The sequence below is a fragment of the Myotis davidii genome, unplaced genomic scaffold (genome assembly GCF_000327345.1).
Source record: "Myotis davidii unplaced genomic scaffold, ASM32734v1 scaffold6, whole genome shotgun sequence".
NCBI classification, from domain to species: Eukaryota; Metazoa; Chordata; class Mammalia; order Chiroptera; family Vespertilionidae; genus Myotis; species Myotis davidii.
Genome location: NW_006383011.1, coordinates 17,927,458 through 17,952,534, shown reverse-complemented (window position 1 = coordinate 17,952,534; position 25,077 = coordinate 17,927,458). Strand labels below are relative to the sequence as shown.

The following is a 25,077-nucleotide window of genomic DNA, read 5'->3' as shown; positions in this document are numbered from 1 at the left end:
GGGGGAGGGCGGGGGGAGGGGTGTGTGTAAGCTGCCCTATGAGAATTTCAACTACCCTAAGACTGCCATGCTGAGAAGCCACATGTAGCCTCAACTAGGCCCAATGTTCTACCCCACCAATCTTCTTATCTTGTTTAAATGTGCTGGTCTCACCTTCCAGGTTGGTATTCAGCGAACACACACCCGCACATATAGCAATGTTGGATGCTATGGCCAGAATGTGACTAAAACTGTATTGGATGCTCCTGATCAGCTCATTTGCTAACTGAATGCCATCAACTAAACTCGGTAAATACCTTGAGAAGAATCACCCAGTTGAAACTCCTTAATTCCTGACATATCAAATCATCATGAAATATAAAACAATGTCCACAGCTTTCCTTCTAAGCAGTCAATACATCATATGGAGAGCTATTACTGTATGGGGCTGAAGGTTAACTGAGATGGCACTTCTTTACCTCCTCTGCCAGAGCCACCATCACAGAGGAGCTCTCATCAGCTCAAAGCTAGATTGTTTCAACTGATTCCAGGCTCTCCTCACTACAATCTATCATTACAATCCATATAACCTAAGACTTCCAACAAAAAACTACTTTACACAGGAACACCACAACTAACACAACCTCATAATGGTGTACATTTATAGAACATTTTACAACGCAAAAGGATCTTCATAAATATCTATTTTATTTGATCTATACAACGAAAGTCAGAGAGAGAGCCCTGGCTGGTTTTCTCAGTGGTTAGAGCATCGGCTGAAGACTGAAGGTTAATGGGTTCAAGGGCACATATGGTTGCAGGTTCCCCAGCCCCTGTAGGGGTGTGCACAAGAGGCAACCAATCAATGTGTGTCTCTCACATATATATTTCTCTCTTTCGCTCTCTCTCCCCCTCTTATGTCTCCCCCTCCTTCCTCCCTTACATCTCTCTCTACTCCTTCCCTTCCACTCTCTAGAAATCAATAAAACAAATATCCTCGGGTAAGGATTAAAAAAAAATGTCAGAGAGATATGTTAATAGAGCAAATACTCTTTTCTTTACTATAGAGATGAAGCTTTCATACAATTTTATTGCCAATACATGGAATGAATATAAACACAACTAAGAGCTTGTGTCATACATTACTGCTACAATGCATCCCTTCTATTATCTGTTTCAGATTTAAAAATATTCAATCTCTCTCTCCATCCCTATTGTAGCACACCTACTTTCTAGATATCCATAATTTGGCTTCAATCTATCCAGCTGTATGATATTGCCTAGTAAACTCCACCACCATCACCATTACAATAAGATTGGCTTATTTATTCACCTAACAATATGCCGTGCTGAGTATAGCTTCTGAACATTTGCTCACAAAGTTTCTTCCTTTCTCCTCTTATCTACTTAATCCTTACTCATCCATTAGCACAAATCCCACCTCTTCCATTAAACCCTATCAGCCGCCGTAACTGGTTTGGTTCAGTGGATAGAGCGTCGGCCTGCGGACTGAAAGGTCCCAGGTTCGATTCCGGTCAAGGGCATGTACCTTGGTTGCGGCCACATCTCCAGTGGGAGGTGTGCAGGAGGCAGCTGATCGATGTTTCTCTCTCATCGATGTTTCTAGCTCTCTATCTCTCTCCCTTCCTCTCTGTAAAAAATCAATAAAATATATATTTAAAAAAGAATTCTTAAAAATAAAAAATAAAAAAAATAAACCCTATCAGCCTATCCCCGTTACTTTCTCTCTCTGATATTCCTACAGAATTTGTAAATTTCACACCAGGATTGATAATTATATTAGATGGTTTATCTTGGTCTCACTTTCGAGGTTGGTATTCAGCTAACACACACCCGTACATACAGCGATGTTGGATGCTTATACCAATGTCTGTTCTGAGCAGTCAGTGCCCAAGAAATACTATTTGTTAAGTATTTTGAATTTCATCCTGCTTATTTCACAAATTAAACCATAAGCTCTTAGAGAAAAGGAACCTTGTCTTACAAAGAAGTATTATATCCTCCAAACCACACACAGTACTAGGCATACAACTAGTGTTCAATATATACTTATTAATTGATTTTAAGAGAGGAAAGTATGTTGTGTTGTGAGAAAAAAAAAATGTTCCTAAATCATGTCTACAGTGGAAAGAATAAGTTGAAAAGGTAATAAAATATTTTCAAGATCAGTAGTTTAAAGTCGGGAACATATTTTAGCATATCATTTAAAGATATTCTGTGAGCCCATAACTGCCAAAATGTTTTATAAATGTTTTTACCAGGAGTGTGAAAAAAAATGTGCCAAAAATATTCAAGGATAATCTAACAGCCCAAAATAAAATGTTTGCTGACGGTACAAGGCCGGCAGAACTCTTCTTCATTTCAAACCGTTTCCAGGCAATGGGAATGTTTTCCTGGAAAATACTACCTCTTATTTACAGAACACTTGCCATGAACACTTAGTCATTAAGTAATTTAAGGTTTCCTCAGACGCTATTTGGAGGAAATCTAGTATATGAATGAATGAAATTATCAGCACCTACAATGTAAAAAAATATAATAATTTAAAAAATTGACGAAATATATGAAATCTACCTAAATATTATTACAAGTAAGAGGGGAAAATCTTTTATACTTTTTGGTCTATTGGCAATCTTGGAATGCTATATTAGAACTGTTCTTTTAAAATTTTCTTATAAGATAAAACTACCAAAAAACAAACACCCATAAAATCCTTTCTGTCTGTGATACAGAAAAATCCAAAGACCTGGAGGGCTTATCTTACTCCACATACCAAGCAGTTTTCAGACAGACAAAATAGTCATTTCATTTAAAGAAAAGAAATGGTAACTTCAAAGCTATATTTAGCAAAATCTTTGAGTTTGCTTCAAATCACTTTTCAATGAGAAAACCCAGTGTGAACATTTCACTAAATCGTCTGCAGTAAATCATACAATGAAACCTAAGAAAACAATTTCTTCCAAGACTTTAAATATCAAAAGCCACAACTACATGCTACTTCAAGCACATGGTTGGGATATCTAGTCTTTTTTAAATGTACACAAAAGGATTGGTTTGCGTTACCTGTTTAGTATTTCAGTGAGTTTCACAAAGCCCGTGTAAGCCAATTCAAATGCTCCTCTGTGCCTGGACTGTAAAAGGTGTTGTTTAAAGTGCTCTCCTATTTCTTTTACCTTTTAAACAAAATTTAAAAAGAAATAAATGTTCAGTTTATGCTTACATTTACAATTTTATGTAATATCATTTAGAACTCAGAGCTAGATAGATGTCCATCCATAACTCTACTGTGTGACAGGTAGTATTTTAAGCATTTTTGTATCATTTAATCTTCATAATAATCCATTAAATAAGCACTATTAACCTCTATTTTACAATGGAGAAAATGAGGCCCAGAAAGGCCAAGTAACTTATTCAAGGTCACACAGCCTAGAAGTGTAGATCCAGTACGTAAACCTAGGCAGTCTGGCTCCAGAGTTGGCAATCTTGGAATGCTATATTAGAACTGCCTCCATATGCCAGCCTCACAAATTTCACAGTGTTCTTTGTTAGCACATATTACTCAACACCAACAGCCAATCACACAAGGTGACAATCCTAACACACCTACTGTGGTTAGAATACACATAATGAAATTTACCATTTTAACCATCTTTAAGGATTCAGTTCAGTGGCATTCAGTATATTCACATTGTTGTGCAATCATCACCACCATCCATCTACAGAACATTTTCATCATCCCAAAATGAAACTCCAACCCATTAAACAACTCCCAATAAATACCTTTTAGAGACACACAAATGTGGATGGCAAGATTTCGTGCAAAGGACTGAAAATTGACAGGCATTAATTTTGAGTCAGAACCATGGAATTTTCCGAAAGGCTACCCACAACTTTCCTATATGCTGCCCTTCTGCATGCAAGGTTAGACAAATAACAATTACGACCATTTATTTTAAAGAAGACATGACTAACAATTAGTTGTTGATGAGGTTTTGTACCAAGTTAACTGTTAAACTGGTTGGGTTGGCTGTATTTTTATTAACATTTGGTGGGTACTGGCTTCAGAAAATCCAGATTTTAAATAAAACTTCAGCACCCTGCCAAATGCTTAGCAGATTAGTGCAAGGGGAGATAGGGCAGAACAAACCAAGATGTCTGTCCTCACAGTGCTTCAGTTCAGAGGAAACCAATATGCTGGGGGTGTCCCCTAGAAGCTCATTTCATTTCATGTCATTAGAAATGAAAGATCCTTCTGACCTGGAATAGATTATTAGAATAAGCTTCATATCCGGACATCAAATAGGACATACTTGAGCGGACCACAAAGGAAGAGGATAACTAACATGGAAAGAAGCTGGGTGGCTAGACTGAATGAATAAACACTTATTAAGTACCTGCTCCCAGCCAGACACTTGACTGGGTCTTTTCACATGACTGAATACAGAATAATATGACAGGGTTAGCAAACCTGGCTGAATGGCCTCGAAGTTTTATGCCAGAAAACAGTGAAAGGTAAGGATGCTCCCCATTACAAAGTACAGAAGGCAGTGTGGCCTAAGAACAGCTGGTCATGCTGTTCTTCCACACCCTTCCACTGGATAATGAGACTACAGGGAACACAGCTGGTGCAAATGACTTAAAAATTAATGACAACAGTCAGAACAGGAAACAGAATATTTAATTTTAAAAATGAAAAAATCCTCTGAAAACTTTCTATTAGATGCCACTAAGGTCTTACTTACAATTCAAAAAAAGCTTTCTTTTACCGTAGATGATGCCTTCACAAAATATTTTAATAAATAACATAGCTCTCAAGATTTTTGAAAGGGAATTAAGGTAAAAATACAAAAAAAGGCCCTGCTTTCTATTCTTAAAATTAAGTTCTAGTCATTGTCTTTTTAAGTTTAGCAGCTCCTGCTTTCTAACTTTTCATAAAACCTACTTCTACAGGCACATTAATATGCTTTATGGATTTACAGGGTGTGAAATTCCACAGGGAAGTACTGCTGCATGTCACGATTCTAGGCATCTACAACTCACCAGCAATCTACTTAGGGGAGCTAACTGCTCATCTAGATATAAAACCCACAAAGGACAAATGTAAATATATTTTTTATTTGTCCTTTACATATGCCAGTAGAGAGAAATACAGAAGATCAAGGCTAATTCCACTCATTATAAATTAGATAAACCCAAGAGGATTTAAACATATGTGGAACATTTTACGAAAACACTGTACAGTGCTTAAGACTCGAGACTCTGAAGCCAAGAGGGCTGAGTTCAGGGTCCCTACTTGGCCTCCTTACTAAGGGAACTAATTAAGTAACAGTTCCCTGGTCTGTGAAACAGGGATAACACTAGAACCTACTTCACAGGATTATTCTGAGAGAAAAAGAAGATTATACATATAACACTTAGCAAAGGACCTGGCACAGAATAGCAAACAATAAATGACCATTTTTGTTTTTGTTTTGTATCATCAAAGTGTACTGCTTAATTCTAAACCTTAATTTAAAGTCTGGCTTTAAGCCCTAGCTGTTCTGGAGTAGTGGATAGAGCATCAGCCTGCGGACTGAAAGGTGCCGGGTTTGATTCCAGTCAAGGGCATGTACCTCAGTCGCAGGCTCCTCCCCGCCCGGGGCCCTAGTTGGGGCGTGTGCAGGAAGCAACCAATCGCTTTGCTTTCCACTCTCTTCCACTCTCTCTAAAAATCAATGGAAAAATATCCTCAAGTGAGGATTAATAAAAAATAAATAAATAAAGTCTGACTTTGAGTCACAGCCAATTCTTATAACCTTAGAAATATCACTAGGAGTTTCTAATTCTACATTACTGTTTATAAAAGTTTACACTACAGTAAGATAATTAATGTCTTAAATGGTACATTTTTCTACTATAGTGATTTCCTACTAATATTTGGGATTTCTTCAATGCCTAAACATTGTTATCTTATATAATAACAACACAGATAATAGTTTTCTGTTATTAAAACATCTTACTAGAATGTTTGTTCTTTGATTTATAGCAAATTCTTAACTATGTGCCATTTTAACAATCGTCCTTTAGGCTGACTTTCTTCAATCCCCTATTATATTTCTAAGCTCCTGAGGTCAGAGAACCACATGTTACATTTCTTTATGTTTCCACAGTACCCTTGTAGTAAGACAATCAATAAAGAGGTGACTAAATGTTATGCATAACTTCATTTCACAGCTTAAAAATGTGAACCTGCATTCAGTACAATTCAAAGGATACTCTTTCACAATTTCTTTAAAAAAAAAAAAAACCTGGGCAAAGAAAATACAAAAGGCAATTTCTTAAGGCTTATGAATGCTAATAAACATTTCCCATTTTGAGGTCCACTACAGAAAACCTAAAACAGTAACAAAAGACCTGAGGGAATGCATAAACCCACTTAGCCATGTGCATCATGAAAATTACAACAGAATCTAAAATAGGGGTTTAAGAAAGACCTAATTTCTAATAGTTGATCATTATTTCTATTCATGTGATTTCTGTGGTAATCATTACTACCAAGGGGAAAGCAGCCAGAGAAATCTATCCAAAAGCTTCTTTTAAGGAATATTAGGGGAAATGTATATGAATTGATACTCTAGATAGAGGAAGTTGTTTAAAAAAAAATTAGTAGGAACTGGGTATCTGATATCCCCTGGAAAAAGGACCAACAAAATGTATCAAGCAAAAACTCCCCATCAGCAAAACATCCAGCTTGAAACCTAGACACACACCAGTCAGGAAGTTGCGAGATAAGGTTGCGAGTAGTGCTCACTCTTGAAGGGTCTCAGCTTACATCCCTCAAAGCTGGTCTTATCTCTGCCTCTTGTACAGGGACATTATGAAAGAACCTTTCATTATGTGATTACCTCTCAGGAGGAAAGTCAGACTGCCTCTGAATGAGCACATTTTCCTCTTGGTGAAGCTGCAGAGGATACACTGCTTCCCAAGTGACTTAGGGAAATGAATCATTTGCTAAAAAGTTCAGTAGCAAGTTGCCTTACTATCCTGTTGCTTGCAAAAATTTGGTTGGGTATGGGAAGTGGGAAAATTAAATCTAAAGAAAAATTAAATGAGCAGGTCAGAACAAAAGCAGCACTGTGCCATGTCAGAACACGGGCTGGAAAGGAGAAGAATTGGGTTCCTGTCCCAGAGCTGCCACAAACCAGCTTTGTGATCTTAGGCAAACCAGGTAGCATCCAAGGGCTTCAGTTTCCCCTTGTACAAGGGAGCTGGATAATATCATCTCTGTGATCCTTCCAGTTCTAAGAGTTTGTGAACATAGCACTGAATATTCAGAATTATAAATGAGCTCCAGTTCTTGGATGGCAACAAAAATCTCCACATTGTAATCTCACTACCTGCTGGCCTATCATAAACCACACACACATACGTGGTATCTAAGTGGTCCCCCCTTTAACAAAGGGCCATAAAGATGGCCATAAAGGAACTGTGCTATAAAGGAAATCCTACATTCAAGGCATCAAATTACCACAGAATTACCCTAGTTTTTCAAGAGTGAAGGGTGAATAGAGAGTAGAGAAGCATAAGGCTGAACATCGGAATTTTAGGATGTAGGGAACTGCCTCCTTCATCCACTGAGAGAAAAGCAGATCACAGTTATTAGTGGTCTTGGGAATAAGAAATCCAAATTCTACATTCTCCCCCACAAAGGGTAGCATTCTGCCTACAAGCCACTTCACTGCCTCTGCTCTGCGGGTCTGTTCTGGTCACCCTCAGCTACAGTGTTGACTTTTAAATTCTTAGTTTTGGCACTAGGTGGACAGAAGATCTAGTGTTGCCAGGGCAACTATGCCCTTGGAAGGAAGGTGGACCTTAGGCATGGCCCAGCTGCTCCAATGTAAATTACATTCTTCTCATTTATAATTTTAAATTCGTAAGCACCCAGCTGCTCCAATGTAAATTACATTCTTCTCAGTCATTTATATTTTTAAATTCGTAAGCGTTTTAAGTACATGGGAGTATTTTTAATTTAAAGGAATTTCATAGAACCAATTTTATGTTTAAAAGTGAGACTCCTTCAGTAATATGAATATAACTAATTTCTTGAAGACTTCGGGTTTTCATTGACTAAATATGTTCCTATACTGAGGCATTTCTTTCAAGTCAGCATGACCAAGAATAAAGTTTTCCAAGAAGGCAGGGTTTCAATGCCAGAACAGTGCTATCGGGGACATTCTTGATCATTCATCCAGTTGTTAATTCTTCTCAAACCTATATAAGTGAGGTCACCACATAAACAGCGACATAGGAAAATGACTAAACCTCATTAGACTAGAAACTAATATTTTACCGAAAAACAGGATGCAATTTCTTTTTCAAGAAAACAGTCATTAGAAGAGTTCTTTGGTTTGTAAGAGCCTCTTCGTAATTGTTGCTGCTGTTCTTCTACACACATCTCTTTTATTGTATGTTAACCCCCAATATTAACATGGTTATCCCACATAAATTAAATTCATAAGATTTGGGTGTTACACAAAAGATGGCAAGGCAAAATAATTTTCAAAGGAAGCCTTCAGGTATTTCTCAGTTACAGTAAAAGCAAAATATGTTTCCCGTGTTGTTGTTGTTTTTATAAACACTATCCAACAAACCCAAAAAACTAGATGTTTTAACTTGTCCTTGAAAAGTTGAGACTCTAGCATATGTTTACTGTTTAGTGAGATGGTGACCATCAGTGAGGTAATCATTAATCATAGCTGGATTCCTCAGCAAACACGTTGGCATTGGCACTATAGCCAGTCACCAGCAATGACTGCAAGTACTCTAAGACACTAACACCTATTTGATTTGGAAGAGAATAAGGAACATAATGATGCTGGCAGTGTACTGTTCCCTCTGCCATTCTCCATCTCAGGGCCTTGCAACATCATCACAAGCCCAGCCGCTAACCAGATGCGAGCACATGAGCCTAAGAGAGTGTGAGAATAAAAATATTAGCATTATTCCCATGGAACTAGTCAAATGGTTATTATAGAAATAATCAGCCTTAGCATAGTACAATGTTTGTTTTGTTCTCAAATGTTGTAACACCCTAAGGGAAAAATTATCTTTATTTGAAAAAGGTTAAAAATGAAAGTACGTGTTGCCTATCTTTGCTAGAAAATGGTGGGAAATGGATTTGTTGAAACCACATGGAGAGGAAGAGGGAATCAATATAAAATCAGAAATCTAATAAATCTAAAATATTTCCAAATGAAATGCTATGGTAAGCTAATTTCTTGTAAACATTGCACTCAAGTCACTTGAACAGTCCCAGATGGTGAACTAACTTTGTGGTCTTAAAATAAAAGTCAGCCAACAAGCCAAAGTGACTACGAATTTATTATCAATGGAGTGGGAGACAAGAGATCCATAATCAACCAATGTATTGCTATTATTTCTTTGCAAAATTTAAGAGGTTTGTAGAGTTTTACTAAATAATTTCATTTAAATTTGTATGTGTTAATTAAAATTAAAATGATAATATTGAAGCTAAAAGTGAGGTAAAATCTATAGCTATTTATATAATTTAGAAAAGTAAAAATGTTTGTAAAAATTACATAGTTTTGAAATGTATCACAAGGTCTAATTCTTAAACTACCATAAACTTTTTTTCAGTTGATATCTGTATGACTTTATTCAAGAAACAGTCATAATTCCTTTTTTTTAAGTTGAGTTATAAATAAAAATTTGTAATCTGTGCTTTGACCAGAAATTATACCAGGTGAAATAAACATCTACCCTACCTGCTCCACCGTCAATAATCCATCAGAAGATTCTGGCACGGATTGCATGGGTAGAAGCTGGCACAGTGTGCCTAGAAGTAAAGCAACTTCCTTCATACTTCTCCAACAGCATACCAGCACCATCTGAGCGGTTACATCACATGTTTTTTCTTCCTTACCTAAAAAAAAAAAATCTATTGCAACACTTGATTGCTCATATCCAGGTTTCTTAGAACAAACTTATTCATAATTCCCCAAGAATAATCTGCTTAAACAAACCAATTTGTCATGAATTATATTTACTCAGGAGAAAATAACTAACATTTGTTGAGCATGTCCTATGAGTAGGAATGGTGTTAAGTATTTTTTTAATATACCATTTTCAAAATAAATTAAAAAATACAATACAATATTGTTTCAAAACTTAAGTATGACCTTGTAAATTCATGAAGTCAGTTCTGTCACTCAGTCATCTATAAAATATGACTATAACAATTATAGTTCATTACTTATTTTGGTGAGGGTGGCTGTTATATCAGTAAAAGAGTGAGATGGGGCTATTTAAATCGAAGGAAAATACAAATTCACTTTCAAAATATATTTAAATTCCATGGCAAATAAACTATAATTATCCTTACTCTCTTTTCCTAGTTTTAGAAATATTTTAGTACTCATATTAAAAAAAGTCAAAGACAAATTATTAAATTTAAAAGGTAAATAAACAAACAATATTTACAATGTAATCCCATCTGTGTTTTTAAAAGCCCACTGAACTAAGAAGATAAATGTACACATACATAGATACATAGAACATGTCTAAAAGGATAGGTACTCAAAGGGAAGAATGGGCTTAGGGATGAAGGAGGACTTTAATTCGTTTTTAAATCATATTTACCTCTGTATTGTTTGAAATTAATATAATAAGCAATATTTATGTTATTTTGTGTAATGAAGAAAAAATACAGAAATTTTTATAAGACAATAGCCCCATCTAGTGGAGAATGCAGAAATGTGTAAGAAATTGCTAAGATGATATTGCTTCTGATTTTTTGTAGCATTATAGAAAATTATAAAATAACAACTTATGAGAAAATAAGCAGTAAGAACTATAATTCTGGAAGCTTGGTACAACAGAGCAGCTCACATTTCATTGAATAATAAGGTTTGTTTCCTTTAAAATGCTACTTGACTATAAGGACTCACAACAGACAAGGAACCATAGTGGAAGAAGCCGATTGCTGGCCAAACCCAAATTCCCAGTGCTTCCCTGCTCTCACATCACCTGGCTGTCAGGACAGGTTTTAGCACTCAAAGGCTCTCTGTTGTAGCAACTTATATACTGCTCTAAGGCACACCGTTTACTGGTAAAAGTTTTATAAACTCATTCCCCAAATAAATCATTTATAAGCTAAAAAAAAGGCTTCATTTTCTAAAATGCTCTGTACATATTTGCAGTCTGATTTACTATATAAAAAGAGAATTTTGTACGTTTTTTTTCTTTGAAACTTAAAATACTGATTACATTACTGATTTTATATAAGCTACCTTTGATTTCTGCAGAAGTATCGATATTTGGTACATTGGCATTCAAGTCCTCCAAATCAAAGCTATCATGTTCTTTCAATATTTTGGCTTGATTGAAATAATCATTAGTATCTCGTGGCTGAATCTCATTCAGAATCATCTGTAAGCGACTTGCTGACTCTGAGGGAGAGAGATGACAGTACATAAAACCCCAGTTCAACACCACATGTTGATTTTCCTTGGAAGTGTTTGCCCTAAAAAAATATTGTAATTTTAAATACTTGATAATGAGCTCTATTTAATGGGACTCACAGGATGAATTATGTGAAATTTATTTATGTAAGGTCTCAATGACACCAAGTGTACTTTTAATATGTTGGTTTTTTTATTGATTTCAGAAAGAGGAAGGGAGAGGGTGAGAAATAGAGGCAACAATGATGAGAGAGAATCATCAATTGGCTGCCTCCTGCACACCCTCTAAAGGTGACTGAGCCCACAACCAGAGTATGTGCTCTGACCAAGGATCGAACCATGACCTCCTGGTTCATAGGTCAAGGCTCAACCACTGAACCACACCAGCCGGGGCTCAGTGTACTTTTAAAATATGGCAAATATAGTAAATAGATTGAGAAAGCGCGCGCGCACACACACACACACACACACACACACACAACAAAAACACACAACAGAAACTATCCTTAGGACAAAGGCTGCCATTCCACTCACATCGCTTTTCTTAGTATTGTCTAAGAATCTCAATATGGTGCTCAATCATGTGAAAGAAAAGCAATAAACTTTTATAAATTTTATTCTTTTTTTGCCTTCATTACATTTATTTGTTCTTTAATCATTACTTAGACAAAATTTTGCCTTTGCAAATATATTGTAATAGATAACTTTGTAACGTTTTATGTATTTCTGACTAGAAAATATTTCTAGAAGAGAAATTACATTGTAAAAAGGTAAGCATATATTTTTTTTAATCCTCACCTGAGGATATTCTTCCATTGATTTTTAGAGAGAGTAGAAGAAAAGGGGAGAGACACACAGAGAGAAAAACATCGATGTGAGAGAGACATATCGACTGATTACTTCCTGCATGCACTGGGAATGGGCCAGGAATCAAGTCTGCAACCGAGGTACCTGAATCGAACTCTTGACCTTTCAGTCTGAGGGCGGATGCTCTAACCACTAAGAAAAACTGGCTAGGGCAGTGATGGCGAACCTATGACACGCATGTCAAAGGTGACATGCGAACTCATTTTTTTTTGGTTGATTTTTCTTTGTTAAATGGCATTTAAATATATAAAATAAACATGAAAAATATAAATCTTTGTTTTACTATGGTTGCAAATATTTCTATATGTGACACGGCACCAGAGTTAAGTTACGGTTTTTCAAAATGCTGACACGCCGAGCTCAAAGGTTCGCCATCACTGGGCTAGGGCATAGCAGGAATTCTTGATATTAAAGGCAGTAAATTTCAAGAGGAGCAAAGGTTTAGAAAGACAGACATTTGAGGGAAATGAAAAGTGACAGTGCATATCCTACAGTGGAGGGAGAGAAGAGAAAACTATAAAAACAAATAGATGCAAGGACTCAAATGAGCGAAGTAGTTTAGACAATGACATGATAGTACAGCAATCAATATTCACATTTTATTCTTAAGAGGCTGTTTTCCTTATCAAAATGCTGAAGTTATCAAAGTTTAAAAGTAGGAAGTTTAAAAGACATAAAGAAACCCCACCACCAACAAAAACAATCTTTATAGCCCAGGAACATCATAAAGATTTCAGATTTGACTTTAAATGCATTATGTAAAACACTGCTTCCTAAGTATGATTTACAGTCCTAGTATTATATTAAACTTCATTTTTATTCCCCAAGCACTCACTGGATCAGGAAATGTAAGCTCCATGAATGCAAAACTTTGTTCACTCCTGAGTGGCCAGTGCCTGGAACAGAAATTAGCTCATGGCAGAGGTTCAGTAACATGAGCTAAAGGAATGAACTGATGACTAGGTAATGAAGAGTTAGCCAGGTCGGGGTTTTAAAGAATAACAGGTAATCATCTAAAATCAAAGAGCAAATCAAAGAACAGGTATTTACTGTATACCTATTATATATACTTATATTTTAGGTATTATGGGAAATACGAAGACCCAAACTGCTATCATGATGATTCAACCAACATCTTATGTTCTCTTGTGGTTTCTGTGAGATCTTGCCAAAAACAAACAAATTTTGACAGCCATGAAAAAGTAACACTGGACCAAAAGAAACCATGAAAAGACTAAGAAAAAAGAGGGATTATCAGAGTAAAATTTTAAGAACCCTGCTATTCAATTTTATTGGCTTCCTGGGGAGACTCATTTCAAGGAATTCAGAATGCATGGCAAACGTGTGTGGGCGAGGGATGGAAGGAGGAGAGTGGAGAAAACCAGAGGAAAAAAACAGTCAAAATTAAGAAAAGATCAGTGCACCACAGATAAGTTTTTGAGATCAACAGATATTTGTATATGTCAACAACTATAATTTTAGCATACATTCCAGGCCCTACCTAGAATAGGTGACAGATATTCAAGATTTCTCATCCAAAATATACAGACAGTCCTCGGGTTACATCAGACTCAACGTACGTCGTTTTGTGGTTACGTCGTCATCTCCCATTCATTTATATATAAAAAAAAGTTCCATCATTTCAACGTATGTACATATGTGCTTTATGTATTTATTTATTTACCACAAGTAAAGGTCAGGAATTGTTATCTTTCTTTAATTTTTTTTTTCTGTTTCACTTCATTACTGTTGTGTATGTGCTCCATGTGAGTGACGTAGGTGCTTACGTAGGTGGGTTCTGACTTACGGCAAAAATCGAGTTATGTCACGCCATAGTAACGGATCTCCGACATAACCCGAGGACCTACTGTACAGGGTGGGGCAAAAGTAGGTTTATACCTGTGGGTACATGAAACAGAGTTTATTCTTGTATTATTAGTTATCCTTTTATTATTTTCCATAAAAACTTCTGTAAACCTACTCTTGCCCCTCACTATACTGGTACTTCCCTGATTCAAATATTAGTTATTAAATGGGGTGTTCTTTATTCCTATGTACTAAGTAGGAAAGCTAAGGCATCAAATTTTTGCATTTAGACTACCAGCTAAAATAAATAAATAAACTATGTCTTAGTGTCATGAACCATCACCAATTTTCCAACTCATTTTTAGTAAAGAACAAAATCTAACATTTTCTATGCAAACATACACATCCAGGTTAAAGTATCAGTCCAAGGTATTACCTTGTATGCTGTGGTGTGTTTATGATATATTCAGTGTGTTTTTAATACAAGGCTCACAGTTGTACTCTAAAATGCATTTAAACAACATTTTAAGAGACCAAATGTAAATTTACTTCATTATTTTCTAGGTGTTAAGAGCCAATCCCTCTGACCCGTTGTAGTACAGGAATATTATTATATACTAAAGGCCCGGTGCATGAAATTCATGCACTCTGGTGGGGGGAGGGCGGTCCCTCAGCATAGCCTGTACCCTTTCGCAGTCCGGGAGCCCCCAGGAACCCATAGGGAGCAGGCCTAAGCTGGCAGTCAGACATCCTTAGTGCTGCTGTAGAAGCAGGAGAGGCTCCCACCACCACCACTGTGCTCACCAGCCATGTGCCTGGCTTCTGGCTGAGCGGCGCTCCCCCGGTGGAAGCGCACTGACCACCAGGGGGTAGCTCCTGCATTGAGCGTCTGCCCCCTGGTGGACAGTGTGCATCATAGCAACCGGTCATTCCGCCATTCAGTTTATTTGCATATTAGCCTTTTATTACATAGGATAACCTAGGGCATCCCAGGTACTGAGTTTAGTGCCCATTCTTAGAGAAATTATTAATTCATTGATTTATTCATTGTAACAAATATTTATTGTTTACCTATTTCTACTAGGCACTATGCTAAACACAAGGGGAAAAAACAGACAAGATCCCTATTAAACTGTAACAACTCCATGAAGAAGCACTCTATGGGAAGTAGAGAGTGGGAAGAGACAAGGCTGGCAAAGTTGCAGGAGCCAAACCATTACACGACCTGGTCTTAGATCACTAAAGTATTTTAAATAAGGGGGCTAGGGTGGGGCAGGGCACAAGGGTCAAGTAAAGGTTATGTGTGACATGATGAATTATATGATTAGAAAAGATTACTGTCGGTGTCGCAAGAAGGAGATAAGAGTAGATGTGGGGAAACCAGTCCAGAGGCCCCTAGTACAAACAAAAGAAGATAAAAGCCTGGAGTAATGTAAGAAGATGCAGATAAAAAGAAAAGAGATTTGAAAGATATTTAAAGGAACACTGAGAGAATGTAGAGACAGGCTAAATATAAATGCATAAGATGTCAAGCAGCCCTAGGCACCTAACTTGCATAAATAGACTTTCGGTAGGGCCATTTGCAAAGACACAGGGGTTGGGAGGGAAAAGACAGATGAAATTCAGGATATCAATTGGGGGCATTTTCAGTATCTTTTTTTTTTTTAATTAAATGGTCTTTGCCCATTTCAGATTCCTAAAAAGTTGCCTTCTCTGATTGAACCCCATCTATTGCCCCCTCTCTAATTTATACTGCCGCACTCCCAGTCCCAGTAATTACCTAGTAGATTGTGTTCTGAAATGACAATAATAGAAAACCCAATTTACCCCAGGGGAGGAAGCGCCTTACTCATCACCTGGTTATTATTTATTTATTTAGGTTATTTTATAACACTTAAAAATATTAGTAAAAAGGCAGAAATATCACTAATAATAATACTTTTTCTCCCTTATTTGCCATGTACAACTCTCCAAATAAATGATTAGGAAAAGAATTTAAAAGGAAAGAAAAATACATGAATTTGAGCTTTCTTTGTTTGCTGACCTGAATCAGTGTCCATTGGGATGAGGCCTTCTGGGGATGAGCTCTGAATGACGGGAGCCACCACAGCAGAAAGCCTGTAGGACATCAGAAGGAGCTGCTGCACCACAAGTCTCCATTCACTCACCAACTGCAGGCTGCTGCAACAAAGGTGTTAGGGAAATTTATACTAAAGAAAAAATAAGATTCTATAAGTAGAAATTAATAGATAAAAGGAGTTGAAAGGATTTGTGTTTCAAAATTGTGCACTCTATGAAATATTTAAGAAATAAAAATGTGGCCCTAGCTGGTTTGGCTCAGTGGATAGAGCATTGGCCTGTGGAGTGAAGGGCCCCAGGTTCGATTCCAGTCAAGGGCACATGCCGGAGTTTTGGGCTTGATCCCGAGTAGGGGGTGTGCAGGAGGCAGCCGATCAATGATTCTCTCTCATCATTGATGTTTCTATCTCTCTTACCCTCTCTCTTCCTCCCTGAAATCAATAAAAATACACTTAAAAAAATAAAAATTAAAAAACAAAAAAGAAATTAAAATGTGTGTATATATGTACATTTTTAATTATCTGTAAGGCCATACATTCCTTTCCCAGGACATATTCCAATAAGAGTTTGAAGCCCAGAAATGAGTGTTTAGGAGAGAACTGTGGATGCACTTACTTTAGAGGTAACTTCTGGAAAGCCCTTGTTATACAGTGAACTCGCCCATACATTGGAAATGAAGCTGCTGCCTGAAGCAACGAATTTTCAGCCTGAGATACTTCTTCCTCAAGATTTTTCAACAAGCACTTGATAACTAGAAAAATCAAACAAACAAAAAACACACAAAGTAATGCAAATTTAAGAAGACACATAAATTTGTGGATAGCAAAACAGTTCCCATGAAAACATCCAACTCAACTGATCTTTATACGAGAGGTTTTGAATTTTAAAAAAAGATCTTTCAGGGTAGCTACCCTGTTATCCATTTCTAATTAAGGTAGAACTGAGTGTCTTTCCCTGACTTCCTGGATCTATTTACAGCATTCACTCTGAATCATTCCTCCTAGAATCCTCTACCTGGGGTATTAGACCCTAGGCCCGCCCACGTGCCATGTGCTGTTTGGACAGATTTTTTTAAAATAATAGCTTTATTGTGATATAAATCACATATCATATATACATTTAAAGTGCACAAATCACTATTTTTTTAGTATATTCACAGATATGAAAAACCATCACCACAATCAATTTTATAACATTTTCATCCGTCCCCATCAAAAACCCTTCACCCTTACCAGTCACTCCCTTCCCTATACCTCTCATCCTCCCCAGCCCTAGGCAACCAAGGATCTATTTTCTGTCTCTATAGATTTGCCTATTCTGGACATATTATATAAATGGAATCATACAATATGTGACTTCTTTCACTTAGCATAATGTTTTCAAAGTTCACCCATGTTGTAGCATGTATCAAGATTTCATTCTTTCTTACAAATGAATAATAAATAGTTGATTGCATGGATATACCACATTGTGTTTATCCTTTTAACAATTCGTAGACATGTGGGTTGTTTTCAGTTTTTAGCTATTATGAATAGTGCTGCTATGAACATTGTGTGTATGAGTTTTTGTCTGGACATACTTTCATTTCTCTCAAGTACGCATCCATTATGAACTGAATGTTCGTATCCTTCCCACCAAAAAAATTCATGTGGAAGCCCTAACCCCCAATGTGGTGATGTTTGGAGGTGGACCTTTGGGAATTAATTAGATTTCGATGAGGTGATGAGGGTAAGGCCCTCCCTGATAGGATCAGTATCCTTTTAAGAAGAGGAAGAAAACCTGCTCTCTCCCTTCCGTGTGGGCACAAAGCAAGAAGGCTCCTGTCTGCAAGTCATGAAGAAGGTCCCCACCAGGAATGGAAGCTGCCAGCACCTTAATCTTGAAATTCCCAGCCTCCAGAACTGGGAAAACATAAATGTCTGTTGTTTAAGGCATACAGTCTATGTAGCTTGGTATAGCAGCCTCAGCTATAACAAGCTAAGACAATGCCAAAAATTGGAACTGTGGAGTCATATGGTAACTCTGTATTTAATCTTTTGAAGAACCTACAGACTGTTTTCCAAAGTGGCTGCACCATGTTACTTTCCCAGCAGCAGTTATGAGGGATCCACTTTCTCCACATCCTCATCGACACTTGATACTTTCTAATATTTTACTATAGTCATCCTACGGGGTGTGAAGTGCTTCCTCACTGTGATTTTGATTTGCTAATGGCTAATGATGTTGAACGTTTTTTCATGTGCTTATTTTTCATATTTGTCCTTTTTTGCCTATTCAGAATATTCACATTGGCATTATTTATTTAGAAAAGAGAAGTCCATCAACAAGAGAATGCATTAATAAACTTTAGTAAATGTATATAATATGTAGTAGTATTTATATAAAATTCAAAGTCATGTAAAAGTAAATAATATATTGTTTAATGATATACACACAGGTGGTAAAACCTTGGTAAAAACCAGATGAAAGATTAATATAAAACAGAACAGTAATTATATGGTGGGGAGAGAGAACTAGGATAAAGGAGAGCCTTCAAAGGTGTGGCTGCTGGTGTATTTAAGCTGGGTGTTATCACCTAGCTAGGGAAAAAACTTGTTAAATTTTTAAATTATTACTATTTAAATCCTGTATATATTTAAATATTCTTGGAATATTTAAAATATTTCATAAAGGTTAAAAATGTCGGAGAAAATAATTTTCAACTATCTGACCTCTCTTTAAAAAATATTCCTATCTGTCCTTATTTCCAGTATAATTCCAAAATGAAGACTTTTTAGCCTAAAATTAAGTACATAAATCCCAAACAAATATTTGTTGAAAAGCACTATATCTAAACCAACTCAGGCCCTGGATTTTAGAACTAACTATATGGAAAGAATAAAAGCAGGTGCAAGACAAGCAGTTAAAACATAAACCCTGACAGCAAAGGAACTCTCTGTTCTATAGAGAAATAACAAAGATGATCTGGATATAGCCATGGTAAAATTTCTGCAGAAAAAAAAAAGTACATTTTTAGTAGAGAGTTTCATAATAGCTTTACTAATGTATATTTGTATATTTACTTATTTAACATGAACATCTGTTTAAAAACAAATGTTAGAGCTAAGTAAACTGTGCATAGAAGAAACTTGTGGTATTTTTATATGCTAGTAAACTACTATGCTGGTAAACTCTTAAATAAAATAAACCACAAAGAAATGTTTAACCATTAAATATTCTAACCAATGAGTAGTGAACAAGTAAGATGCTGGTTTTGATAAATAAGAGCAAAAGGTCATTTACTCAATACAAACCCATCAATGTGTTCCTTTCTACCACAGCAGCAGACTTATCTCCGTTTCCACATGCAGCCTGCTGAGCTTTTGCGTAGGCCGCCAGAGGTGACGGCAGGGCATTCTGACAGATTAAGAAGTTCAGCTGGTAGGAAGCTGTTACACAGTCATATGGTTTGGTGCTGGTGCTGAGAGCCAGAGCTGCCTGGAATAAGCCTTGCAGTTTCTCTGAATCCTAGAATAAAGCACAGACTCAGTAACTGTCACTAAAACATTTACTTTGAAGGAATAATACATATTTAAAAACAGGGCCTGCCACATAACTCAATAAGAACATCAATTCCCTTTCTCCCTAAATATAGGTTAGAGTTTTTATCACAGTAATTAATGATTATTATTAATTACTTCTAGTAATCAGGGTCTCGAAAATAGTATCAGTTAAGAAATTCAACAGTGATACAGCTTTTTTTAAAAAAGTACCTCTTTCTTAGCAAAAGTTTATACAATTTTCCTATACAATTCTGCTATGACCAAAACTAGATCATTTCCGGTATTTCTAGATGGAGCAGAGTTCTTTTGCATCCAGGTGTATTTTACCTGGGCAGCATACCCTACCTTCTTCCTTCCCCCTTCTCATAGAGCTAGTTCAAAGGAGGAAAACACAAACCCATACAAAAATACAAAGCCACCAGCCTGTTCCTGGCATAGATCCATGTTTACGCATGGAAAATAATCAGACAAGCCTCCGAAATTCTGCATCAGATCTCCCACACCTGTATCTCATATACAAATCCACTCACGTAGCTCATCCTAAAAAAGACAGAACAAAGCATGGAAAGGCAGAGGGCTGAGGACAGGAAATGTGGTCCTAGTCCCAACTCCAGGGTTGACATGGTACATGTTCACCATGCTGGAACTCAGCGTTTCACTGATCATAATATTGATTTGACTAGGATTATTCCATAACTATCTAATATAGGAAAACAATCATTATAAACTTAATTTTTAATTTCATTATATGCACACTCATAATTAATGATGTCAAATGTACTAATTCAAATATCAGTTTATTTCCATTTTAATTCTTTGCCTTTTGATGCGTTTAATTTTTTATGACCTAAAAAACTGAAAGATAGTGGCCAAAAGCCACTTTTTGAAAGGACCAATTAAGTATATAAGCCATTTTTTATAACTGACAGTAAGCCTCTGAATTCCTTAACTAACCAATTAGTAAGAACACAATATATAGCCTTTGATAGCCTTTGGAATATAAAATATCTTTGTTCTACCATCTGAGGTCAATCAAAATATGATATGAAGGAAGACCCTGGATATGTAGCTCTACTATATATGTATGTGTCTATACACACACACACATATATATACATATATAGATAAAAGTCCTTAGAGAGCTTAGATTAGCATTCAAGAATGTTTTAAAGTTAACTATATTAAAAATTAATTATATATTAATATTAAGCATATCCAAAAAAGACTTTGGAAATATGTAATTAATATTTAATATCTTGACTATCTATTCCTAAGATCACTTTACCAATATGCAAGCCAGACCAGATATTAGAAATACCCAAATCCTACAGCAAACTGCATGTGCTACTCAGTTTTCTGAATTCTGCAGTAGTATCTAAGGACCAAGCACACATTTATCAAATTAGAGATACAGAGGCCCCCTAAGGACCCTTCATAATTCGTGTAAGGACCAAGTCTTTCATAAATGCAATAATGTACCTTCCCCACTCCAGATACTCTCAAAATATTTGCCAGGAATGAGGTATCCTATATAATAAAAGCCTAATACACTAAGTGTCTGACCATTCATTCAACCAGTCGCTATGATGCACACTGACCACCAGGGGGAAGACACTCTGACCGGTAGGTTAGCTTGCTGCTGGGGTCCAGCTGATTGGGACTGGGTGAGACAGGCAGACATGCCCTGGAGTCTTCCCTCAGTCCCTCCCCGGCCCCAATCGTGCACTGGTGGGGTCCCCCAGGCCTGGCCTGTGCCCTCTCTGTGCAGCAATCCGGGACCCCTTGGGGGATGTCAAAGAACCAGTTTCAGCCCGATCCCGCAGGCCAGGCCAAGGGGTCATACCAGTGCACGAATCCGTGCACTGGGCCTCTAGTAGTTTTATAAATATGAACATAAATGTGTATTACAAGTCTAGTGCAATGAAAGAAAAATAAGGATCAAGGAAGAGGGGAGTGTGGGAAAGGAGAAAGAAAGTGGAATGCAAGAAAGTATCTTCTTTAAGAACTCTGTATGGTACAAAAGTTAGAAGCTGAAGCACCAAAGAAGCTTCTGCTCACCAGAGCATCTGAAAGACCACAGGGATAGGTGAACACTGGAGAGCAACTCCAACATGGATTCAAGTTAGAAAAGATACTCTGAGATCTTGCGATGCCATCTAGAAGCCATGGGACAGACACCTTGTGACATATGCTCCTACAGAATCCACTGCACCTACAAGCTGCCATGCCCTAAACATAGCCTAATAGCTGGAGCCCTAGGCTCCAGCTGCAGCCCCTGCAGGTGCCCTTGGCCTTTATACAGCTCTAACAGAAAGCCATAACAAAGCTCTAAAGCCAGTGACCCCACAGCTGCTGGTGAGCTCACAGCCCCAGAATAAGCCTAAAGGACAAAGCTGAACCCTGAGCTAGGGAGCCCCTACAGACCCATCCCTATGCTGTGCCCTCATTTCCAAGCCTATCTTTGGTTTCCACCCCAAGGTGGGAAATGCAAAGTGTCAGGAAGAGAGTGGGGGCTGGGGATGGAGTCGACCTCCCGGGGAGAGAACTGGTTGTTAACCTCAAGTACTCTGAGTTTCAGTCTCAGTTTAGTTATTGCTTGTTGGAAGATCAGAAACATGTTTTCTACCTCACTTAACACTCAGCTTCCCAGTCTACTAAGCAGGGAGATTATCTCAAAAATTTTTACTCCAGTTACTGTAAGTGCTGTGTTTTGATCAAATATTAACATGTCCAAGGAAACTGGAGAGACCACAGTTAACTGAAATCTACCAATAATCTCGTGAACAATAAAACCTACTGCCTCCTACACCTCCTTTTTTATCAAAGCAAAAAAACTCACTGATTTGGACTTGGTTTTCTTTGACAATACTTCCACCTCCCCCACCATCCATCACCCCGTGAGGGTAGATGTTTTAATGATAACTGAAACAGCCAGAAGATATAAGAAGGCAGATGCAAAGAGCCTGGACAATCCACTGTTTTAACTGTTGCTTTAAACCAAGCATGTCAAACTCGCAGCTAACAAGCCACATGCCTCATTTAAACCCACTGGTTGCGAGTTTGACATGCTTGCTTTAAACAGAAAGTTTTCATACATACACATCTACATAGGAAAAGTCCAAATACCTGAAATTGTATAAATGTTTTTGGTAACTTCATCAGAAGGTCAAATGCTAAAAGTTTCACTGTTTCAAAAGTGCTGGTAAAACATTCCATTAGCGTTTGGAAACGACCAACATCAATATCATGACTCAGCTGATACACTGTTTGGACTTGACCTAAAAAAATAAATAAATAAACAAACACACAAACATTTAAAAGTCAATAAAAAGAAAAGGAAGTCAACATTTTCAAATCATTTGGACAAATTTATAGAAAATTCATACAAAAATTCACACTTCATACTTTACCCATAATAGCATAAAAGAATAATTTTTCCATTAATTTATTTCATAAAATGCTAAAATAATAAGTATTACGTTTTCCAACAGGAAGTAAAATTTTTTAATTTGTTTTAAAAATTCTCTTTCAGAAGGTTACATATTCTATAACAGACAACTAAGTTATTTTTTGAATAAAAACCAATAAATTAAGAATTACATCGCCGAAACCGGTTTGGCTCAGTGGATAGAGCGTCGGCCTGCGGACTGAAAGGTCCCGGGTTCGATTCCAGTCAAGGGCATGTACCTGGGTTGCGGGCACATCCCCAGTAGGAGATGTGCAGGAGGCAGCTGATCGATGTTTCTCTCTCATCGATGTTTCTAACTCTCTATCTCTCTCCCTTCCTCTCTGTAAAAAATCAATAAAATATATTTTAAAAAAAAAAGAATTACATCTTTTTAAAAAATCATCATAAAACTTCTTGACCTAGGAGCCAAAGTCCTACCATGTCTTGGTTGAACTGACACTGAATAACCAACATGACATAGCCTAACAGAATTACTGGGCATCAAAGATAAAGAAGAAATCTTTTGGCCATTCAGGCAAAGAAAAGCTAAATTCAGCCACAAAATGGAAAAAGTTAGTCTAGCTGCACTCTTCACCAGAGCAACAGGTAGTGCTAGAAGACAGTGAAGCAATGCTTACAAAATCCTCAGGGAAAGAAGGTGTGACAAAAAACCATGAAACCCGTGTATCAAAATCCTATTCCCCTATCAAGTATAACAGCAATATAAATATTTTTCAATGTGCAAAAATTTAGGAACTATGTTTTCCCAACTCTTCCCAAAAAAAGACTAATGTTAGCCAACCAAGAAATGAACAGGAAAACTATCACAAAAGAATGATGGCAGTCACCGAATTCATTTAACTCTAAGATCAAGACGGAGCAACTATGACAAATAATGGGTTTCAGAGCAGAATGTGAGGCATATTTAACAGCATTTAACAAATCAACCCCTGCTAATAACTGAAAACATTCCTATGCTTACTTAACTTGAGGAATGTTGATCAATACAACTGCTTTTAATTTAATCTTAACTCACAAGTTAGTATAACCCTGTAAAACAACCAGAGCAAGAAAACGAAGTTTTTGTCACTTCATTCACACCTCTGCTCACATTTGCTTCTTCCATTCAAATTCGACACTTTTACTTCTTCCTTCCCAATTCAGATGACTTTTTTCCCTTTCTCTTGCCTGATTGTTCTGGCTAGAACTTTCACTACAATGGGGAACTGCAGTGGTGAAAGTGAGCACTTGTGTCTAGTATAGGGGTGGGCAAACTTTTTGACTCGAGGGCCACAATGGGTTCTTAAACTGGACCGGAAGGCCGGAACAAAAGCATGGATGGAGTGTTTGTGTGAACTAATATAAATTCAAAGTAAACATCATTACATAAAAGGGTACGGTCTTTTTTTTTTTTTTTAGTTTTATTCATTTCAAACGGGCTGGATCCGGCCCGTGGGCTGTAGTTTGCCTACGGCTGGTCTAGTACCTGATCATAGGAGAAAGGCTCTGTCTTTACCAGAGTATGATATGATGTTGGCTGTTTTTCATGAATGTTCTTTATCATACCCAGGAAGTTCCCTTCTAGTCCCAGTTTGCTGGGTGTTTATCATAAAAGGGTGTCGAATTTTGTCAATAGTTTTTCTACATGAATTGAGATTATCGTGTGTGTGTTTTTCCTTTGTTCTAATGTGGTATACTACACCGATTATTTTTTTTTAATTTTATTTTTTATTACAAAGGGTATTACATATGTGTCCATTTTTTCCCCCCGCCCTAGACAGTCCCCTAGCCTCCCCTATTCCCCAGTGTCTTATGTCCATTGGTTATGCTTATATGCATGCATACAAGTCCTTTGGTTGATCTCTTACCCCCCTAC

At 37.0% G+C, this 25,077-nt stretch overlaps 1 protein-coding gene across 1 annotated transcript in view; it reads right to left on the bottom strand.

Moving 5' to 3' along the window:
- The window catches only part of THADA (thyroid adenoma associated), a 306,833-nt gene that overhangs the window by 247,111 nt on the left and 34,645 nt on the right, over window positions 1–25,077 (bottom strand). Inside the window, exons 16-22 of the mRNA XM_006778691.2 lie at window positions 22,880–23,031; window positions 19,505–19,718; window positions 16,827–16,962; window positions 16,177–16,313; window positions 11,289–11,447; window positions 9,765–9,922; window positions 3,064–3,173 (exon numbers count right to left, since the gene is read on the bottom strand). Coding sequence (XP_006778754.1) covers window positions 3,064–3,173; window positions 9,765–9,922; window positions 11,289–11,447; window positions 16,177–16,313; window positions 16,827–16,962; window positions 19,505–19,718; window positions 22,880–23,031 — 1,066 coding nt within the window. The remainder of the gene's footprint in view (window positions 1–3,063; window positions 3,174–9,764; window positions 9,923–11,288; window positions 11,448–16,176; window positions 16,314–16,826; window positions 16,963–19,504; window positions 19,719–22,879; window positions 23,032–25,077) is intronic.